The sequence below is a fragment of the Hyperolius riggenbachi genome, chromosome 3 (assembly GCF_040937935.1).
Source record: "Hyperolius riggenbachi isolate aHypRig1 chromosome 3, aHypRig1.pri, whole genome shotgun sequence".
Classification (NCBI taxonomy): domain Eukaryota; kingdom Metazoa; phylum Chordata; class Amphibia; order Anura; family Hyperoliidae; genus Hyperolius; species Hyperolius riggenbachi.
The window spans coordinates 369,500,306-369,519,897 of record NC_090648.1 but is presented as its reverse complement, the minus strand read 5'-3'; the positions used below and the strand labels follow the sequence as shown (position 1 = coordinate 369,519,897).

Here is a 19,592-nt window from a genome sequence, read left to right as displayed (position 1 = left end):
CCCTTACCTTCCCATAGGTCCTGTTACTGGCCTTGTCAGTCCAAGCTGCTCCCCTTACCTTCTCATAGGTCCTATTGCTGGCCTTGTCAGTACAATCTGCCCTCCTTCCCTACTCAGTTTCTACTACTGGCATTGTCAGTCTAATCTGCTCCACTTACTTTTTCACAGTGCTGTGGAATCGGAGTTGGAGTCGGGGCAATTTTGGGCACCCGGAGTCGGAGTCGTTGATTTCATAAACTGAGGAGTCGCAGTCGGGAGTCGGATGATTTTTGTACAAAATCCACAGCCCTGTTAAGTATTAGACTAAGGAGTCGGAGTCGAGGAGTCTGAGTCTTGAGCCATTTTGGGTACCCGGAGTCGGAGTTGTAGTCGTGGTTTCAAAAACTGAAGAGTCGAAGTTGGAGTCGGAAGATTTTTGTACCGACTCCACAGCCCTGCTTTTTGTCAGTCCAAACTGCTCTTGTTACCTTCTCATGGTTCCTATTACCAGCCATTTAAGTCCGAGCTGGTCCACTTCTCACAGTTCCTATTATTGTCCTCGTCAGTCCAAGCTGCTCCCCTTACCTTCTCATAGTTCCTTCTACTGGCATAGCCAGTCTAATCTGCTCTCCTTACCTTTTCCTAGTTCCTATCACTGGCCTTGTCAGTCCAAGCTGCTCCCATTACCTTCTCATAGTTCCTGTTACTGGCCATTTCAGTCCAAGTTGCTCTACTTATCGTCTCATAGTTCCTATTACCGGCCATTTTAGTCCGAGTTTGTCCACTTCTCACAGTTCCTATTATTTTCTTAGTCTGTTCAAGCTGCTACCCTTCTCATAGTTCATATCACCAGCCATGTTCAATTTAAAAATGAGAGGCAGAACTAATGCTTTTACACCGGATCCTAATTACATAGTAGTGCGGAGTGACTAGGGCTAAAAAACCAATTTGGCCTAATTTTTGGGAGACTGAACATAATACCCACCTGAGCATCTGCTTTTTGTGACATTCCATCTCTTTCAACAATTCCTGCTTGTCTGACTCCTTGTCTTGTTCTTTGGCCATCTGTTCAAGGTCCTTCCAGAGACAGCAAACAAAAATTCTATAAATGAATATTTGCCAAAGTATACAGTCGATGTAAATTATTCTTTTACCCACTTTATAAATCAGCATTTATTAAAGGTCTACTGAAATGAATCATCATAGTTTCCTATTCTCACATGCATGGAGCGCCAACATGGACCCCTGAAGAGATCGCCTCTCTTGTCTTATGCTAGGTACACACTATACAATTTTCTGACAGATTTACTGTCAAATCGACTATTTCCAACAGGTTCAATCTGAAAATAGTTTGGAAATCAGATCGGGCCTGTTGGAAATAGTTGATCTGACAGTAAATCTGTCAGAAAATTGTATCGTGTGCACCTAGCATTATGCAGTGGCTCTCATGGAAAAGTATGTTTACACAGCACCGGCATGCTGGAATAGATGCTTTCACTACTATAGTATCTTATGAATTACTGCTACCAATCAAGATCCATTCCAGCTCATGTAAGAGGTGTCACACTCCTTTTATAGCCTGAATCACCTGCTGTTCATTGTGTCGTGTGAGAATTGCCTCCATTTATCCATATCCACACAAAGTTCTTTCTCAGGCCTGGTGCACACCAGAGGAGTTTTTCTGAGCGTTTTGTTTTTAAATCTGCTGCTAATGTTATCCTATGTGTCTGTGCACACTGGAGCAATGAGGTTTTGTAAAAAACCCCATAGCATTACATTGGGAAGAGCTTTTAGAGGTTTCAAAAGCTCTTCCCAATGTAATGCTATGGGGTTTTTTACAAAACCTCATTGCTCCAGTGTGCACAGACACATAGGATAACATTAGCAGCAGATTTAAAAACTCAAAACGCTCAGAAAAACTCCTCTGGTGTGCACCAGGCCTTAGTGCCCAATTTTTCCCTTACCTGGGGGGCTCTCTGTAAAATTAAAAAGTAGTAAAGTACCTGTTCCAACAGTTCAGAGAAGTGAGGCAATAAGTGAGCAGGAAGCGGGGATTGTTATGTTACAAACGAGAACCTGCAAATTCATGCAGCAAGTATTATCCTGTTGCAAAAAAATAAAAAAACATTTTTAATCTCTTACAGCTGAGTGGACGGATATATCAGTCCAGCAGGAGCCGCGCAGCGGCAATCTGGATGGATTTACATGTCCAGCATTATGGTGTCAAGTGGGCAAAAAGTAAATTTAAAGTAAAAAATGAATAAAGAAATGTAATATTGATTAATTAACCACCCTGGCGGTATTGACGAGCTCAGCTCGTCCAGGAAAAACTTGCTGAAAGCGGTATTGACGAGCTCAGCTCGTCAATACCGCCAGGGAGATTTCTTGTTTCTCTGCCCCGCTGGCTGCACTTTTCCCTCATCAGAGGGATTCCCCAGGATGGCTGGATGCCTGTCAGCACGCTGTGGGTAGCGATCTGTGCTACCCACAGCATACAGAACTAGCATCCAGCCACCCTGGGAATCCTTGTGCAGCCGGCGTGGCAGAGAATGTGTGGGGCTGTGCAGGGATTCCCCTTCTGTGCCGGCGGGTGGCTGGTGCGGGGATCCCCTCTGTGCGGGGGGGGTGTCCCCTTCTGTGCTTGCTGGTAGTGGCCGGCGGGGATCCTCTCTGTGCGGGGGGGGGGGGGGGGGGTGTCCCCATCTGTGCTGGCTGGTAGTGGCCAGCGGGGATCCTCTCTGTGCGGGGGGGGTTCCCCGTACTGTGCGTGCGGGTGACCCTTTAGTGTGTGCGGGGGGGGGGCTGGGCTGGTTTTCCCCTTCTATGGGGCTGGTCTTGGCCGGTTGGGGACACCCCCTTCTGTGCGGGGGGGGGGGGGGGGGGGGGAAGAGGTGGGTGTCCCCTTCTATGCGAGCTGTGGGTGGCCTCTCTCTCCTCTTCCCCCATCCCTCCCTCTCTGTCCCCCGTGCCCCCTCTCACCCCCGATCCTGTGTCTCCCCCCTGTCAGAAGCCCTGCTTTACTCACCTGAGGGCTTTCTCCTGCGCCGGTCGCTATGGACACCCTCCTCCTCCATTGCCGAAGTCCCGGTCTGTGTAATTACAGTATGCGGCTTGGTGACGTCACCAAGCCGCGTACTGTAATTACAGAGAACACGAGACTTCGCGATGGAGGAGGAAGTGCGCCGCTTCCGCCGCAAGAGAAAGCCATTAAGGTGAGTAGATCAGGGCTTCTGACAGGGGGGAGACACGGGATTGGGGGGGCACGGGGGATCGGGAGGGAGGGATGGTGGGGGGGGGGGGAAGAGGAGGGAGAGGCCACCCACAGCCCGCACAGATGGGGACACCCACCTCCCCTCACCACAGAAGGGGGTGTCCCCGACCGACCACGACTAGCCCCCATAGAAGGGGATACCCGCGCCCCCCCCCCGCACACACAGAAGGGCCACCCAGCCACCCACACGCACAGTATGGGGATTTACCCCCCCCCACAGAGGGGATCCCCGCCGGCCACTACCAGCCAGCACAGAAGGGGAGCCCCCCCACAGAAGGGACACTCGGTCAGGGGGCATCGGGGGGCAATGGGGGGGGGGGGAGAGGCACCCGCAAACCTGTCTCCCTATACATATGACTCCCTAGACCTGGCTGCACATCTGTCTCCTATACACCTGGCAAACATCTTGCTCCCTATATACCTGGCAAAACATCTGGCTGACTATTCCTGGCTAATACATCTGACTAACTACACCTGGCTGCACATCTGGCTAATACATCTGGCTATACTCACCATTGGCATGCTGATCCCTCGTCGCGTACCTCTGATAGCTTCCCCAGTGCCTTCTTCCATGTCCCTGGCCGGATTTTGCTTCTCCCTTGGCGATCACATGTCCCCCGTCGATCGGCGTTGATGGAACCAGTGTCACACAGCATCATCAAAATCTCGCAGCAAACACTTTTTTTTATTATTTAATTCAATACAATAACCTGTATTGAATTCAATATAAAAAAAAAAAAGATTGCAAAAAAAAAAAAAAAAAAATTGGTTGAAAATTATTGGAAATTAATTGAACCACTTTTTGCACGGAAATCCTGGGGAAATAAAACGCCAGGGTGGCTACAACCCTATTAACAACTCCCTGCAGCTACCAAACACATGCACCAAAAAAACAAACAAAAAAAACCAGCGAGAGTTTAAAAACACGTTATTAGTTACCTTTGGGACTGAGCTTATTTAATATGTACATAATATGGGTGTATTACTGTTATTGTAGTAAATAGGGGTAGTGATAAAGTTATTGGCAAAGGGGAGGAGAGCTGACAGGGAAAATTGCTTCTGTCCTTAAGGTGAAAGCACCCACGGACTTAAAGGAGTCATCAGGGGGTTTTAAGAACGATAAGTGCTACTTACCCGGGGCTTCGTCCAGCCCCAAGCTCCCAGCCTGTCCCTTGCTGCAGCTCCGCGGTGAGCCGTTCGCCTGTGAAGCTTCCTGGTCCCCGGCGATGACGCCAGGTCTGTACTGCGCCTTCGCGAGCGGCATTGTCACCGCCACACGGACCGGAGCGTACTGTGCAGGCGCACAACTACTGAGCTTGCGCAGTATGCTCTGGTCCACGTGGCGGTGATTGACAACGCCGCTTGCGCAGACATAGTACAGGTCGTCCTCCAGGTTGGCCTGACATCATCGCCGGGGACCGGGAAGCTTCACAGGCGAACGGCGTGGAGCTGCAGTAAGGGACATGCCGGGAACTTGGGGCTGGACGAAGCCCCGGGTAAGTAGCACTTATTGTTCTTAAAACCCGATGATGACTCCCTTTAAGTGGTTAAAATAAACTTTTTCATGCATATCTCATATAAAGCAATGATCATTTACGTGGATATAAAAAAAAAATTAAAATCTGTGCCTAAACTTGGGCTTTGTTGATAATTCTGATCAAATCATTAAAATATCACAACATGTGTGGATGGATTGGATTGAAGGAAGGTTTATTTCCATCTCACCTGTATTCTCAGTCTCAGAAGCCGGAACTTGTCCTTTACTTGAGCATTGAGATCATTTAGCGCACTTATTGGACCTATGCAATCTCTGATATCCTGTGAAGAGCAAGCCACATAATTATTGTGAATAGAATTATATAGCACTGGTATTTGCTGCAGAACTTCACACACTGCATTGAGTAATGTATGTCACTAAAGTCAATACTATTTGGGGAAAATACCATTGACAGAAAGTAGTATCCTGGCAATGCTTGCTGTCAGTGCGTTTCCCCCAAAGTTCCTCTGAGAGGCGCAGAGCTATTTTGAAATGCACAGGTGCGAGTTTCAGGTTGCGACTGCGCAGTGAATTAGCGCTTCCTTTCTCTGTGCTCATGCATCTTGGAACTTGCCTCAGCGCAGTTCCGATTCACATCACTGGGGGAGCTTCCTTGTTTTCATATCCAAGTGGAGTGTTGCGCTGAATATGAAGCCCACCAGGGATCGGGAACAGAAGGGACCCCGAGGACAACATGCACTATCAGGATACTTCTTAAAGAGACACTGAAGCAAAAAAAATGATGATATAATGAATTGGTTGTGTAGTACGGATAATTACTAGAACATTAGTAGTAAAGAAAATATTCTCATATTTTTATTTTCAGTTACATTGTTTTTTTTATAGCATTGCATCATTCTCTATTTGCAGTTTACACACTACTCAGCATTCTAAATGATTTTACAGAGCAGGCCAGTGAACTATTGAACTGCTCTCTGGAGAGAAAAAGAAAATACAGTGACTAACAGTTCAGATAACAAGCTTCAGTAGACAGAGCTCTTTGAGAGTCTTGGAGCTCAATGGCTCTTTTGCATAGATAACAACTGGATTTTCTTTACTCTTCCTGTACTGGAAGAGTAATGTTTTACTTCTTAGCTGTACTACACATACAATTCATTATATCATTAAAAAAATTCACTTCAGTGTCTCTTTAAACATTAATCTAGCCCACCCCATAGGCTTCGGTCATTTTATCGTAACCCCAGTTGAGGAGTAGTTAAGTCTCAGACCAAATTCCACACTCCTCCAGTCAGATGCTAGAAGTGTTGGTGAATGCAAAGAAGAGGAAGATGGTGGTCCAGTGCCACTACCACAGCAGTAATTTAGTGATAGTATGGAGCTCCTGAGTACAGGGGGAGGGTGAAGACAAGCTGCCTTCAATTGCATATGATGCGCGCTAGTGTGCAATGATGCTGGTCATGTGCCTACTTGTCTGCAAGACCAGCAGGTCAACTCAATCAGTGTGTTTTTACATTGTGTGACACCGTGAGGCCCACAGATTGATGACCGATGCTTTGGTCATGGATTGTTACAAGCTAAGATATTTGTGTGTGTGTGTGTATAGCTTAACCTCTTGCCGACCGCGTCACGCCAGTAGGCGTGGCCGCGGCGGCAGCCCCAGGACCGCCTAACGGCAATTGGCGTAAAGTCCTGGGGCTCTGTTTTGCAGGAGATCGCGCGCAGGCTGCGCGCGCATCTCCTGCTTGGGGGGCGGAGCTCCGCCCCGCCTTCAGTCTCAGAGCGGCTGTTGCCGCTCGGGAGACTGTTAGACGGCGTCATCGCCGTCTATTTACTCTGTGCAGCGCTGCGATCAGCAGCAGCGCTGCACTGGGGACAGCCGTGTGACATGGCTGTCCCCATGGGGGACAAGCAGGGCCGGGCCGAGGCATAGGCTGGAGAGGCTCCAGCCTCAGGGCGCAGTGTAGGAGGAGGCGCAGAATTCATTCAGCTGTCATTCCTAATTGTGTTTGAAGCAGAAAGAAATAAGAAAAGGGGATACATGGCAGTGACTGCAAGCCAGATAACTAGATATTAAGGTGTTGGGGAGGTTGTGGGCCCTGTGGCGCCTCTTAGTATAATAGCAATCAGTGTGTGACAGCTGAGGTGGGAGGGGTGGAGGGGCGCACTTTGGTGTCTCAGCCTTGGGTGCTGGAGGACCTTGTCCCGGCTCTGGGGACAAGAGAGCGATCGGCTCTCATAGGCAGAAGCCTATGACAGCCGATCGCCGTAATTGGCCGGCTGTGGGGAGGGAGGGAGCGAGGGAGGGAAGGGATTTAAAGGAAGAGGGTTTTTTTTTTAAAATACGGCAACACAAATATTTATTAAACAAAAAATAAACATGGGGGGAGCGATCAGACCCCACCAACAGAGAGCTCTGTTGGTGGGGAGAAAAGGGGGGGGGGGGGGGAAATCACTCGTGTGCTATGTTGTGCGGCCCTGCAGCTTGGCCTTAAAGCTGCAGTGGCCTTTTAAACTAAAAATTGCCTGGTCACTAGGGGAGTTTAGCCCTGCAGTCCTCAAGAGGTTAAAAGGAATGCGAGGTGTGAGACCAATGGAGGCTTCCATATTTATTTCATTTTAGACAATACTAGTTATTTATTTCCTTATTGTTTTTCATTTGGCTAGTGCACACTGAACCTGACAGCAGTGAAGCATTGTATGTTTTTTCTCTACCAATTACATTAGCTTCTGTGATAAAACATGCATATTTTCACACATACAGACACACATGGGGCTTGATTCACTAAACCGTGATAACTCAAATATCACACCTTATCAAAGCGATCACACCTTAATCAAAGTAAACACGCCTTATCAGAGTAGCATAGCGAGCGCTACAAACTTACGTCTGCTAATTGGCAATGCCACTCATCCTGCTCTGAGCCCCTGCATGTTTGTAGCGCTCGCTATGCTACTCTGATAAGGGGTGTTAACTTTGATAAATTTGTGATATCTTTGATAAGGTGTGATATCGTTGATAAGGTTGATATTGTTGATAAGGTGTGATATTTGAATTATTATAATTTGAATTATTAGAAGTGAATCAAGCCCATGGTGTGCAGGAATCGCTTACAGAAAACCGACAAACAAGTGTGCTACCAGCCTCAGCTTATTACACTCACTCTGTCCAACCATAGTGGAGCAATACTGGCTCTGTATACTGTACACTCAGGGAGGGGTTAAAAGGTTGGGGGCTGGGCGTTGTACAGAAGAGCCTGCAGCACACTAATTAGGGACTGCCTACAAATCTGTCTGCTAAACTTTGTATGATTCCTTAACAGTGGCTGAGCAGATGCAGTAATTAGAACAATTGCACCGAGAACAACGTTTTTTCTTTCCTTAACCTTAGTTGTCAGTCTCTCAGGACGGGGCCCCCTGTGGCTTCTGGGGTCCCCTGCAGCTGCATCTTTTGCAGGGTCTATTGTTACGCTCCTGCTGATCTTTCTGGTCAGTAGGGTCTAAATCACACAAGTAAAACAAGCATGCCGCTAATATTGTAAGATCTGTCAGACATATGCATGCTTGTTCATGCTTAAAGTGAACCTCCGGACTAAAAATCTACTCAGCACAACTGAAAAGGCTTGGTGTTTCTTAACAGTTTCACAGCATCAGAACTTTGTTTTTCTTACCAAAGCATAATTTTTAGCTGCATTTTTAGCAAAGCTCCGCCCATCAAAGAAAAAAAGCCCGGATTTTTTTCCCTGATGCTGTGCAGAGCATGATGGGATTTCCTATGTTGTTATTCATGTTGCCTAGCAACTGGGAGGGGTGCTCAGGACACAGGACAGTTGGAACTGTGTCTCATGCTCCCTGTCACCTCCTTTCAACCAAAAAGATGGCTACCCCCATGAAAAAGATGGCTGCTCCTATGAAAAAGATGGCTGCTCCTATGAAAAAGATGGCTGCCATCATGAAATCAAACATTTGCCCGTTCTTTTAAAACAGTGTGGCTAAAAGATAATATAACCTTTCCATTTTAATTAAGGGCTGGTTCAGACGGACGTTCAGAGGCATTGCGTTCGTTGGCATCGCGGTGGTGATGCGTTCGAGCTTTCAGCAGCGTTCGCGTTGCGTTCGGATGCGGTCGCATTTTTTCTTCCCCTAGGGGGACATTACCCGTCGCGGTTAACCGCCCCTGAAAGCTACATGTAGCTTCCAGGGGCTCCTTGAACGCCAGGGAAAATCGGGACCCGAACGCCGTGTTCGTGCAAACGCACGTAAAAGCTTGGTACAAACGCTCCCATTCACTTGAATGGGAGCGTTTAACGCCAAGCCCTGAACGCTGGCGGTAAACGCTGCACAAGCGTCCGTCTGAACCAGCCCTAACAAATAATGTAACTTAATGACAGTATGTTTGTTTAGGCTGGAGTTCCTCTTTAACTGGTTCAGCGCCGCGGTCCGAAAATCATGCATCCGAGCAACGTTCACCTCCCATTCATTCGCCTATAACTTTATTGCTACTTATCACAATGAATTGATCTATATCTTGTTTTTTCCGCCACTAATTAGGCTTTCTTTGGGTGCTACATTTTGCTAAGAATTATTTTTTTCTAAATCTATTTTAACAGGAAGATTAAGAAAGAAATGAAAAAAATTCATTATTTCTCAGTTTTTGGCCATTATAGTTTGAAATTAATATTCGCTACCGTAATTAAAACTCATGTATTTTATTTGCCCATCTGTCCCGGTTATTACACCGTTTAAACGATGTCCCTATCATAATTTATGGTACCGATATTTCATTTAGAAATAAAGGTGCATTTTTTCAATTTGCGTCCATCATTATTTATAAGCTTATAATTTTAAATAATATAATAACATATTCTCTTGACATGCATATTTAAAAAGTTCAGACCCTTGGGTAACTATTTATGTTGTTTTTGGTTTTTTTTAATTGTATTTTTTATTTTTAATAAAAAAAGTGTATGTGGGTAATTTTTGGTGTGGGAGGGAAACTGTTAATTTTAAATGTAAAATAATATTTTTTTTATTAAAAATGTATTGTGGTGCAGTTTACTATTTGTGAGAAAAGTCCTGGATGCGAACGATCTCGCATCCAGGAACTTAAAAGCAGGGGAGATGTTTCCTGGGGGCAGAAATACCGCGCTCTCTGGAGAGAAAGCGTCGGTATTTCTGCGGGGAAGATAGATCTGTGAATGGGAATTATATTCCCATTCACTGATCGGAGGGCTAGCGGCGGGCAGCGGGAGCGCGCCTGATCGCGCGCACGAGGCGGCAGCAGCAGTGCCTATCTGGACGAGGAAGCTCGTCCAGATAGGCCGAACTGGTTAAAGGACCACTATCGCGAAAATCATGAAATGTAAAATACTTGTAAACACATACAAATAAGAAGTATGTTTTTTCAGAGTTAAATGAGCCATAAATTAATTTTTTCCTATGCTGCTGTCTCTTACAGAAGGTAGTAGAAACCTGACAGAACTGACAAGTTTTGGGCTAGTTCATCTCTTCATGGGGGATTCTCATCAAGGCTTTTATTCTTTATAAATACATCCCCTGAAAAGGATTTATACAATGATGCTGGCCAGCCTCTCTGCTCACTGCACACTTTTTTGACAGTTGGACGGTTCAACTGCTAATCAATAACTGCTTTTGAAAATAAACAAAACCCTGTGAAACCCCCTTGAGGAGATAGACTAGTCCAAAACCTGTAGGTAATGGCAGATTTGTACTACCTACTGTAAGTGACAGCAACATAGGAGAAAAGTAATTTATGGCTCATTTTACCTAGGAAAAAACTGACTTCTTATCTATATGTGTTTATAAGTATTTTAAATTTTACGATTTTCACGATAGTGGTCCTTTTAAAGGGGTTCTGTGGAGTCCTGCAATAAACATAAACAGACACTTACCTGGGGCTTCTATCAGTCCCATGTAGCTGTAATGTCCCACACCATCGTTCTCCGATCACCCGTTCCCCACCGCCGGCACCGGGCAATTATTCGTCTAGCAAGACAAATAATGTGCGCTCCCGCTTGCGTCTCCGGGAGCTTACTGCGCAGGCGCAGTACGATGTTTTCTTGTACTGCGCCTGCGCAGTAAGCTCTCCGAGACACGCGTAATTAGACCGGGACCAGCGGCAGGGAACGAGTGATCGGAGGAGGACGTGCGGGACATTACAGCTACAGGGGGCTGATAGAAGCCCAGGGTAAGTGTCTGTTTATGTTTATTGCAGGACTCCACAGAACCCCTTTAAAGAGTACCTAAACCAATGAGATTCACTTACCTGGGGCTTGAACTAGCCCCCCGCTGCTGTCCTGTGCCCCCGCCGGACCTCTAGGATCCTCCGTTCTCCTGCCACAGCTAAGTTTCGTTATTCACCAACTGAGTCGGCGGGCCACTGCGCGGCCCTCGCCACTAGTAGTTTAGCTCTCATGCCTGTCTGCAATAGCATCCTGTGCAGGGCACTACTGTGGACGGGAATGCGACCGAAACTATGCGTGGTGAGGGCCGCACAAGCGCAGTGGCCCTCCAACTCTCAGTCAGTGAAGAATGAAACTCGGCTGCAGCGGGAGAACGGAGGATTCTAGAGGACCGGCGGGGGCACAGGACAGCTGCAGGGGGCTGGTCAAAGCACCAACTAAGTAAATCTCATTGGTTTAGGTACACTTTAACCACTTAAGGACCAACATATAAAATGGCCTTAAGGACCAGAGCGTTTTTTTTGGTTTTGACATGCTTTGTTTGAGTTTAGATATTTCAGTAAATTTTTGGTCTATCCAAACAAATGTGATATTGTTTTTTTCAGAACAAATAGGGCTTTTTATCTATACCACTTAATTATATTGATAATGGAATTTTATATGTTTTTTTAAGAGAATTTATGCTAAAAAAAAAGTAAAAAAATGTATATTGTCTGAAATTTTCAACCAAAAATATGTATATATCTTGAATTAAAACAAATTCTTTTCAAAATGTATTCTGCCATATGTTTCTAATATATATGTGCAAAAAAAATGAAAACTATTTACATCTTTGGTACATTGTAGAGACTGTGAAAAAAAGCGTAATTTTGCTTTTCAGTGAACAAAATCTACAATGCTTGTTTTCTGCGTTGTACATCACTTCTCTGAAGCACTAAGTCACTGAAATAGTAACATTCCCACCAAAATGACCCCATTCTGTAAACTAGACCTCCTGAGGTATCCATCGATGGGGGCAGTGGTGATTTTGACTGCACAGATTATTGGTGGAAATTGATGGAATGTATAACGACAAAAAAAAAAAAATCATTTTTTTATTCAGACATGTCAGTTTTTTCTGTTTTTTGACAGACACGCTTTGAAGTATTGTAGAAATTCACCCCACAAATGATTCAGTAATTCCTTCTGAATAAAACGATACCAAATATGTGTGGCTAGACTATTGCTTTAGTCCAATACAGAGCTTAGAAGAAGTTGTCAATAATTGAACCTTCAAAGACCATAAATCACACGCTTGCTTTTCCCAGCACAGCCCGCTTTTGATGAAGTCTGAGGTAAAAAGTCTGTCAAATTCCCGCCAAAATGACCCCATTCTGTAAACTAGACCTCCTGAGGTATCCATTGATGGGGGCATTGGTGATTTTGACTGCACAGATTATTGGTGGAAATTGATGGAATGTATAACGACAAAAAGAAAAAATAATTTTTTTATTCAGACATGTCAGTTTTTCTGTTTTGTGACAGACACGCTTTGAAGTATTGTAGAAATTCACCCCACAAATGATTCAGTAATTCCTTCTGAATAAAACGATACCACATATGTGTGGCTAGACTATTGCTTTAGTCCAATACAGTGCTTACAAGAAGTTGTCAATTATTGAACCTTCAAAGACCATAAATCACACGCTTGCATTTTCCAATACAGCCCGCTTTTGATGAAGTCTGAGGTAAAGAGTCTGTCAAATTCTGTAAAATAGACCCCCTGAGGTATTCATCGATGGGGGCATTGATGATTTTGACTGCACAGATTATTGGTGGAAATTGAATAAAATAAATGAATTTTTCTTTTTGTCCTTATACATTCCATCAATTTCCACCAATAATATGTGCTGTCAAAATCATCAATGCCCCCACGGATGGATACTTCAGGGGGTCTAGTTTACAAAATGGGTTCATTTTGGTGGGAAATTGAGGGACTTTTTACCTCAGACTTAATTGAAAGCGGGCTGTGCTGGAAATTGCAAACGTGTGATTTATGGTCTTTGAAGGTTCAATAATTGACAACTTCTTCTCAGCACAGCTTTGAACTAAAGCAATAGTCTAGCCACGCATATGTGGTATCGTTTTATTCAGAAGGAATTACTGAATCATTTGTGGGGTGAATGCCTACAATACTTCAATTTGAATGGAATGTTTGGGAAGAAAAAATAAATGTAGCAATTTTTTTGGGGCAGGGGGTTTCAGTTGCTCCTTCTGAATAAAATTATATCGCCTATGTGTGGCTACTGGCGCTTTGTGTACCATAAATTTGAAGGACAATCCAAGTTAAAAATTTAGGCAGGTGTGGTACACTTTGAAACAGTCTTTCAAACAAAGTCCTGGTTTTTCGGGACATTCGGGGCAATGGTATCGTGTATCCGTCCTTATTTTTTGTTTAGTGCAGACCCTACACTTTTTCTGGGGGTATTGCTTTTTCCCCGTCTGTGGTATAATTTCTGGAACATGATATCCAGAAAGTCTCTCGACTGAATCAAATCTTCTGCCAGGGTGAGTTGCAGCTTTGGAAATGAGAGATTCAGCTATTTCCTCCTGGAATTCTAAATTGCTGAGAGGGTTTTTTGACATTTTGTATAGTATAAAGCTGTTGTAAATTCCCAACTGCAGCAAGGATAAGCCTAATTTTTTATACCAATATCTGGTTTTGCGTGAGGCCAGGTACGGCTTCATTGCCGCGTCATTGCGGTCTACACCACCCATATATTGGCTGTACTCATGAACACATTTAGGTTTCTCTTGTGCTCCAGTCCTGGGTGTTATGCTTTCAGGAGTATGTATGGTTGAAAGCATATATACGTCCCTTTTTCCCCTGTACTTCAGAGCCAGCATCTCTTCACTGCGGAGACCCTCAGATTCATCAGGTTTGAGGCGCTTGTTGACAAGGCTCTGAGGGAAGCCTTTGCGGTTGGATCTGATGGTACCGCAAGCTGGCGTGTTCTCTCTCGCTAAATGTTTGAATAGTGGGATGCTGGTGTAATAGTTGTCTAGGTACAGGTTGTATCCTTTGTTCAGGAGAGGGTGAATCAGATCCCAGACAACTTTACCATTTGTGCCCATATAAGGTGGGCACCCAGGTGAAACCAGCTGGCTGTCTTTTCCCTCGTACACTCGGAAAGCGCATGTAAAGCCAGTGCTGCTTTCACAAAGCTTATTAATTTTTATGCCATATCTGGCACGCTTGGAAGGGATGTATTGCTTGATCCTAAGTCGACCAGTGAAGTGTACCAGGGACTCGTCAATACTTATATTTTTTTCTGGCACGTATACCTCTGAAAATTTTTGCGATAGGTAGTCAATTAGGGGCCGAATTTTGTATAGGGGATCAATATTTGGATCTTCTCCGGTTTGGTACTGGGAATTGTCACTGAAATGGAGGAAGCGCAAGATGGTCAAATAACGTGTCCTCGACATTGTTTGCGAAAAAATCCCCATATGTTGAATTGGTCTTTTCGACCAATACCGTTTTAGGTCTGGTTTTTTGGTAATGCCCATGTTTATTGTGAGGCCTAAAAATGTTTTTATTTCCTCCACTGTAGTGGGCCACCAGTTCTTAGGCCTCGCATAGCTGGATTGCGGTTTCTCAGCAATGTGTTGCTGAGCGTATAAGTTTGTTTGCTCAGCAATAGAGCCGAGGAGCTCATCAGTGATTATGAGTTCCATAAATTGAATTGGGGAGAGGTTAGCCGTTTGCACTTTAATTCCAGCCTGGCCTGTGAAAGGAGGAATTGAGGGTGCTTCTAGGTTGGCAGGCGACCACACGGGGTGAAGCAATTCCTCCGGTACGTCAGTGCGGCGACGTTTAGTAGAAGCGCTCTGTTGCCTGCGGCGTCTCTGTCTGGGTGTTGCGACACTCTCTTCCTGCTCCTGACTAGTGCTTGGCTGCTCTGGCATGGCTGTCTCAGAACTCTCAGTCTCCTCCACGTCCGATTCACTTGGTAGGGTGTCACTGTCAGGGATTGGCTCAAACTCTGAGTCTGAATCTTCAGGCTCTGATTCTTCAGAGTCTAATTCCTCACTGGATTCCCCAGACTGGCAGATCAGATCTACAATCTGCTGAGCAGTAAAAGATCTCTTCGCCATCACGTATATAGTGCAGGACACAATATAAAGGACACAATATACCCTAACAAGCCTGTATATGCACAGACAATATCAGACCCCACACTGACACTATATACGTAAGCGTATAAACCCTGAACCTATATGCCACCCTTTACACTACTGATATACAGCCCTATATACCCTACACTGTACACTAAACCCGATTTACCCTACACGATATACCCGACACTATATACTAAACCCTTTATATCCTACGCTATATACTAAAGCCTATATATACACCCTACACTATATACTAACCCCTATATACTAAACCCTATACACCCTACACTATATACTAATCCCTATATACCCTACACTATAAACTAAGCCCTATATACCCTACTCTATATACTAAACTATATACTAAACCCTAAATACCCTACACTATACCCTAAACACTATATACCCTGCCTATTATACTAACCCCTATCTAACTGCAGTAAAGCACAGTAAATAAAATCACAATCCAGTAAATAATATATATTATATATAATATATATAGTTATATACTATATATATAGCTATATGCTATATATATATATATATATATATATATATATATATATATATATATATATATATATATATATATATATATATATATATATATATATATATATATATATATATATATATATATATATATATATATATATATATATATATATATATATATATATATATATATGTGGTTGGAAGGGGATCATGGGATGAATTGGGGGGAGATCGGGATAAATAAATGTATCTAAAAGTGTTATTTTTTGTAAAATCGCACAGCCTGTCACGACTGCAGGCTGTGCGTCTCTCCCTGTCACAAAAGATCCTCACAGTGACAGGGAGAGGGAGGCGGAACGGCAACTATGTTGCCTTTCGGAGGGTGATCGCTGTGATTGGCTCACAGCGATCACACGGCAGGGAGCCAATCAGTGACGGCTCCTGCCGATACCCGGAAGCCTTAGCTGTCATAAGACAGCTAAGAGCTCCGGATTCCGTGCAGACGATCGCGGCGGGGAGCGGCGGCACCGGTGATAGAGATCTACGCCCTGCCAACTAGGAGCCCATCAAAACAGGGCGTAGATCTCTATCACCTTGGTCCTTAAGTGGTTAAAGTATAAAGCTACGTACACACATGCGACAACGATCGTTCGTTGTCAACGATGAACGAACTTTTAATTGACGAAAGAACGACCTAAGTAAAGTTAGTTTTAAAAGGTGTGTAACGATCACATCGTTAGAACGAACGTTACATCACGTAAAAGCACCTATTGCGCCTGCGCATAAAAATGAAAAGTTCCATGGAGAAATAGTGAAATGCGCATGTCAAGCCTAGTACGAACGACCGTTTCCAACGATGTACTACTTTTGCAAACGATCATCGTTGGGAAAAATCCGCCAAGCTAGATCGTTCGTTTTTAACGATCTAGCTCGTCCGTCGTTAGACTTAATGGTCGTTGGTTGCTTTTTTTAAAACGATCCTCCTGGCCGCAATAGCAGCATAGGGGGCGATATACAGGCTGGGAACGCGAACAATCACTCGCATTCCCATGCCTGTCGGCCGGTGACGGCCAAACCGGAAGTGCTCGCCGGCGGGTCCTGGGACATCGAAGCGGAGCTGCGAGGGCACCGATCGGCTGCTGGGGGCTGAGGGAAGCCCCAGGTGAGTAAATCTCATTTTTTTCAGTTGGCTTAAAGGGAACCTAAACTGAGAAGGATATGGATTTTTCCTTTTAAAATAATACCAGTTGCCTGACTCTCCTGCTGATCCTGTGTCTCTAATACTTATAGCCACAGCCCCTGAACAAGCATGCAGATCAGGTGCTCTGACTGAAGTCAGACTGGATTAGCTGCATGCTTGTTTCAGGTGTGTGCTTCAGCCACTACTGCAGCCATAAGTCAGCAGAGCTGCCAGGCAACTGGTATTGTTTAAATGGAAACATCCATATCCCTCCCAGTTTAGGTTCCCTTTAAGGATCACTTTAACAAATTAGGTCAACTTCATCTTCAAAATGTGACATATAAAGCATGCCTTTATTCTGTATCCTTTCCCTTGTGTCTCTTGGTCAGAGATGATCTGTCCCCCCCACCCTCCTCCTCCAGAAATTCCCTCATAAATAAATCTTTAGTCGCCCCTTAAAGTGTACAGCGCTGGAGGACTTCTCATCTCAGATTTAAAGCCTACCTCCCAAGTTTTTGAGATGAGAGAGACACTTAAAGAGAACCCGAGGTGTGTTTAAAGAATGTTATCTGCATACAGAGGCTGGATCTGCCTATACAGCCCAGCCTCTGTTGCTATCCCAAACCCCACTAAGGTCCCCCTGCACTCTGCAATCCCTCATAAATCACAGCCATGCTGTGAGGCTGTGTTTACACCTGTAGTGTCAGTCTTAGCTGCTACCCTGCCTCCTGCATAGCTCCGGTCCCTGCACCCATCCCTTCCCTCCAATCAGCAGGGAGGGAAGGGATGCAGGCGGGGACTGGAGTTCAGCAGGAGGCGGGGAGAGCAGAAGACTGACACTATAGAGATAAACACAGCCAGCTCTGACAAGCTGTTTGTCAGCAGCGTGGCTGTGATTTATGAGAGATTGCAGAGTGCAGGGGGACCTTAGGGGGGTTTGGGATAGCAACAGAGGCTAGGCTGTATAGGCAGATCCAGCCACTGTATGCAGATAATATTCTTCAAACCCACCTCAGGTTCTCTTTAAAGGGACTCCGAGCAGTGCAGTAACTATGGAAAGATTCATACCATTTTGAAGCTCTTTTTCTCCTCTTACCAATGATATATAAATCGCCACCCTACGCCATTTAGTTTTCGTTATTTTCGCGATCAAAAACGTGGCCGCCATCTTGGATTCCTTATTCAGCATTGTATTATGCAGGACGACACTTTCCTCAGTGTCAGCAGCTCCATTCAGTGCAATGCAATGAAATACAAGGTACCCAGGGGGATATAATTACAAACATCATGCCGGTAGGTATGAGGATATAATTTATTAGTTGTGGGTATGCTTAAAAGCATACCCACAGGCACTGCTCGGAGTCCCTTTAAGCCACGCCCTTGCCACACCCCTGATCACGCCCCACCACACCCCTAGTCACGCATACCATAAAGCTTTCATGAGAATAATATGTTGTTTTATACTTCAAACCACACTGGTCCTTTCTATCCTGGTTCATTTTCCTTCATAGTAACATTTTAAAATTAGTAATATATCAATTTTAAGGATGGGAATAAAGTTTAGAGTCAAACACATTTTTAGTAGAGAAATATATGTATTTACATAGAAAGAGGGACAAAGTCCTGAAAGAGGGACAAATGAGGAGGTAAGAGGGACAGGGCTCCCAAAGAGGGACTGTCCCTCAAAAAAAGGGACAGTTGGGAGCTATGTTAACATCTTAAAATTAGTAATATATCAATTTAAAGAATAGGAATAAAGTTTAGAGTCAAACACAATTTTTAGTAGATATTTATAGAAAGAGGGACAGGGCTCCCAAAGAGGGATTGTCCTTCCAAAAGAGGGACAGTTGGGAGCTATGTTTAAAGTACAGCAAAACCCTGCTGAAGGAGAGTCCTGTGCAGAGACAGGAGCAGCGCCTGGATGAGCTGGCAGTAGAGCAGAGCAGATGCACACAATCATCACTGCTGCTCTGCTTATATTACAGGATCCCTGCAGCCCCCTCGGTACCTGGATCAGCGCTTTGATCTCCAGATCGTACTTCACAATTTCCTGGTGACATATTTCTACGTGGACATCCCGGGTAGCCGCCATAGCTATTTCTATACGCTACGGATCGCACAACAGGACACACTCGTCATCCTATTTAACATTTTGCGTGTTGCTGCTGCCACCTCCTGGACACTCTGATTACATGCATGCACAGAACAACAATGCTTAGCTTTCGCATAGGAATAGAACTGCCAACACTACCATCACTTGGATGAATGTAATTGCAATGATGTAACAGGAAGGTATAATTTATGCCTGGGGCGCACCATACAATTTTCCTAACAGATGAATGGAAAATTTCAAGTTGTTTGAAATTTTCCACTATGTTTAATCTGCTTTCACTCGAGAAAGGGGTCAATTCTGAGATCAGTACTGCACAAAATCCTTCCTGGAGCGGAAGCAGATCGAACATGCTGGAAGTTGTCTAGGCCCTAGGGATAGGAAATTTCCCATCAATCTGACAGGAAAGGGCACCACCAGCATACAGGCGAGGGGCCGCATAGGGCCTCATGCTGCGGGGGGCCTCCTGCTGCTGGCAGCTGGCGTGCAGGTGGGGGCGCCCGACGGAACAGCAGGAGGATGGACATAGCGGCGGGGGAGCCGTCAGAGAGAAGTTTCCACTTACCTGTCTCGAACGGCACACAGCTTCTATCTACTTCCTGTACTGGCGTCTGTCGCTATAGTAACAGTGCCCCCTGTGATGACGTAACCGCATGTCTTCACAGGGAGACCGGTACAGTAAGTGGATGCAACGCGCG

General features: G+C 45.0%; 1 protein-coding gene across 1 annotated transcript in view; it reads right to left on the bottom strand.

Annotated features, from left to right (window-relative positions):
* Positions 1-18,919, bottom strand: part of BNIP1 (BCL2 interacting protein 1) — a 31,160-nt gene extending 12,241 nt beyond the window's left edge. The window contains exons 1-3 of the mRNA XM_068277166.1: positions 18,793-18,919; positions 4,976-5,068; positions 965-1,056 (exon numbers count right to left, since the gene is read on the bottom strand). Of these exons, the coding sequence (XP_068133267.1) occupies positions 965-1,056; positions 4,976-5,068; positions 18,793-18,876 (269 nt within the window). The 5' untranslated portion in view covers positions 18,877-18,919. The remainder of the gene's footprint in view (positions 1-964; positions 1,057-4,975; positions 5,069-18,792) is intronic.
* Between the last annotated feature and the right edge of the window lie 673 nt (positions 18,920-19,592).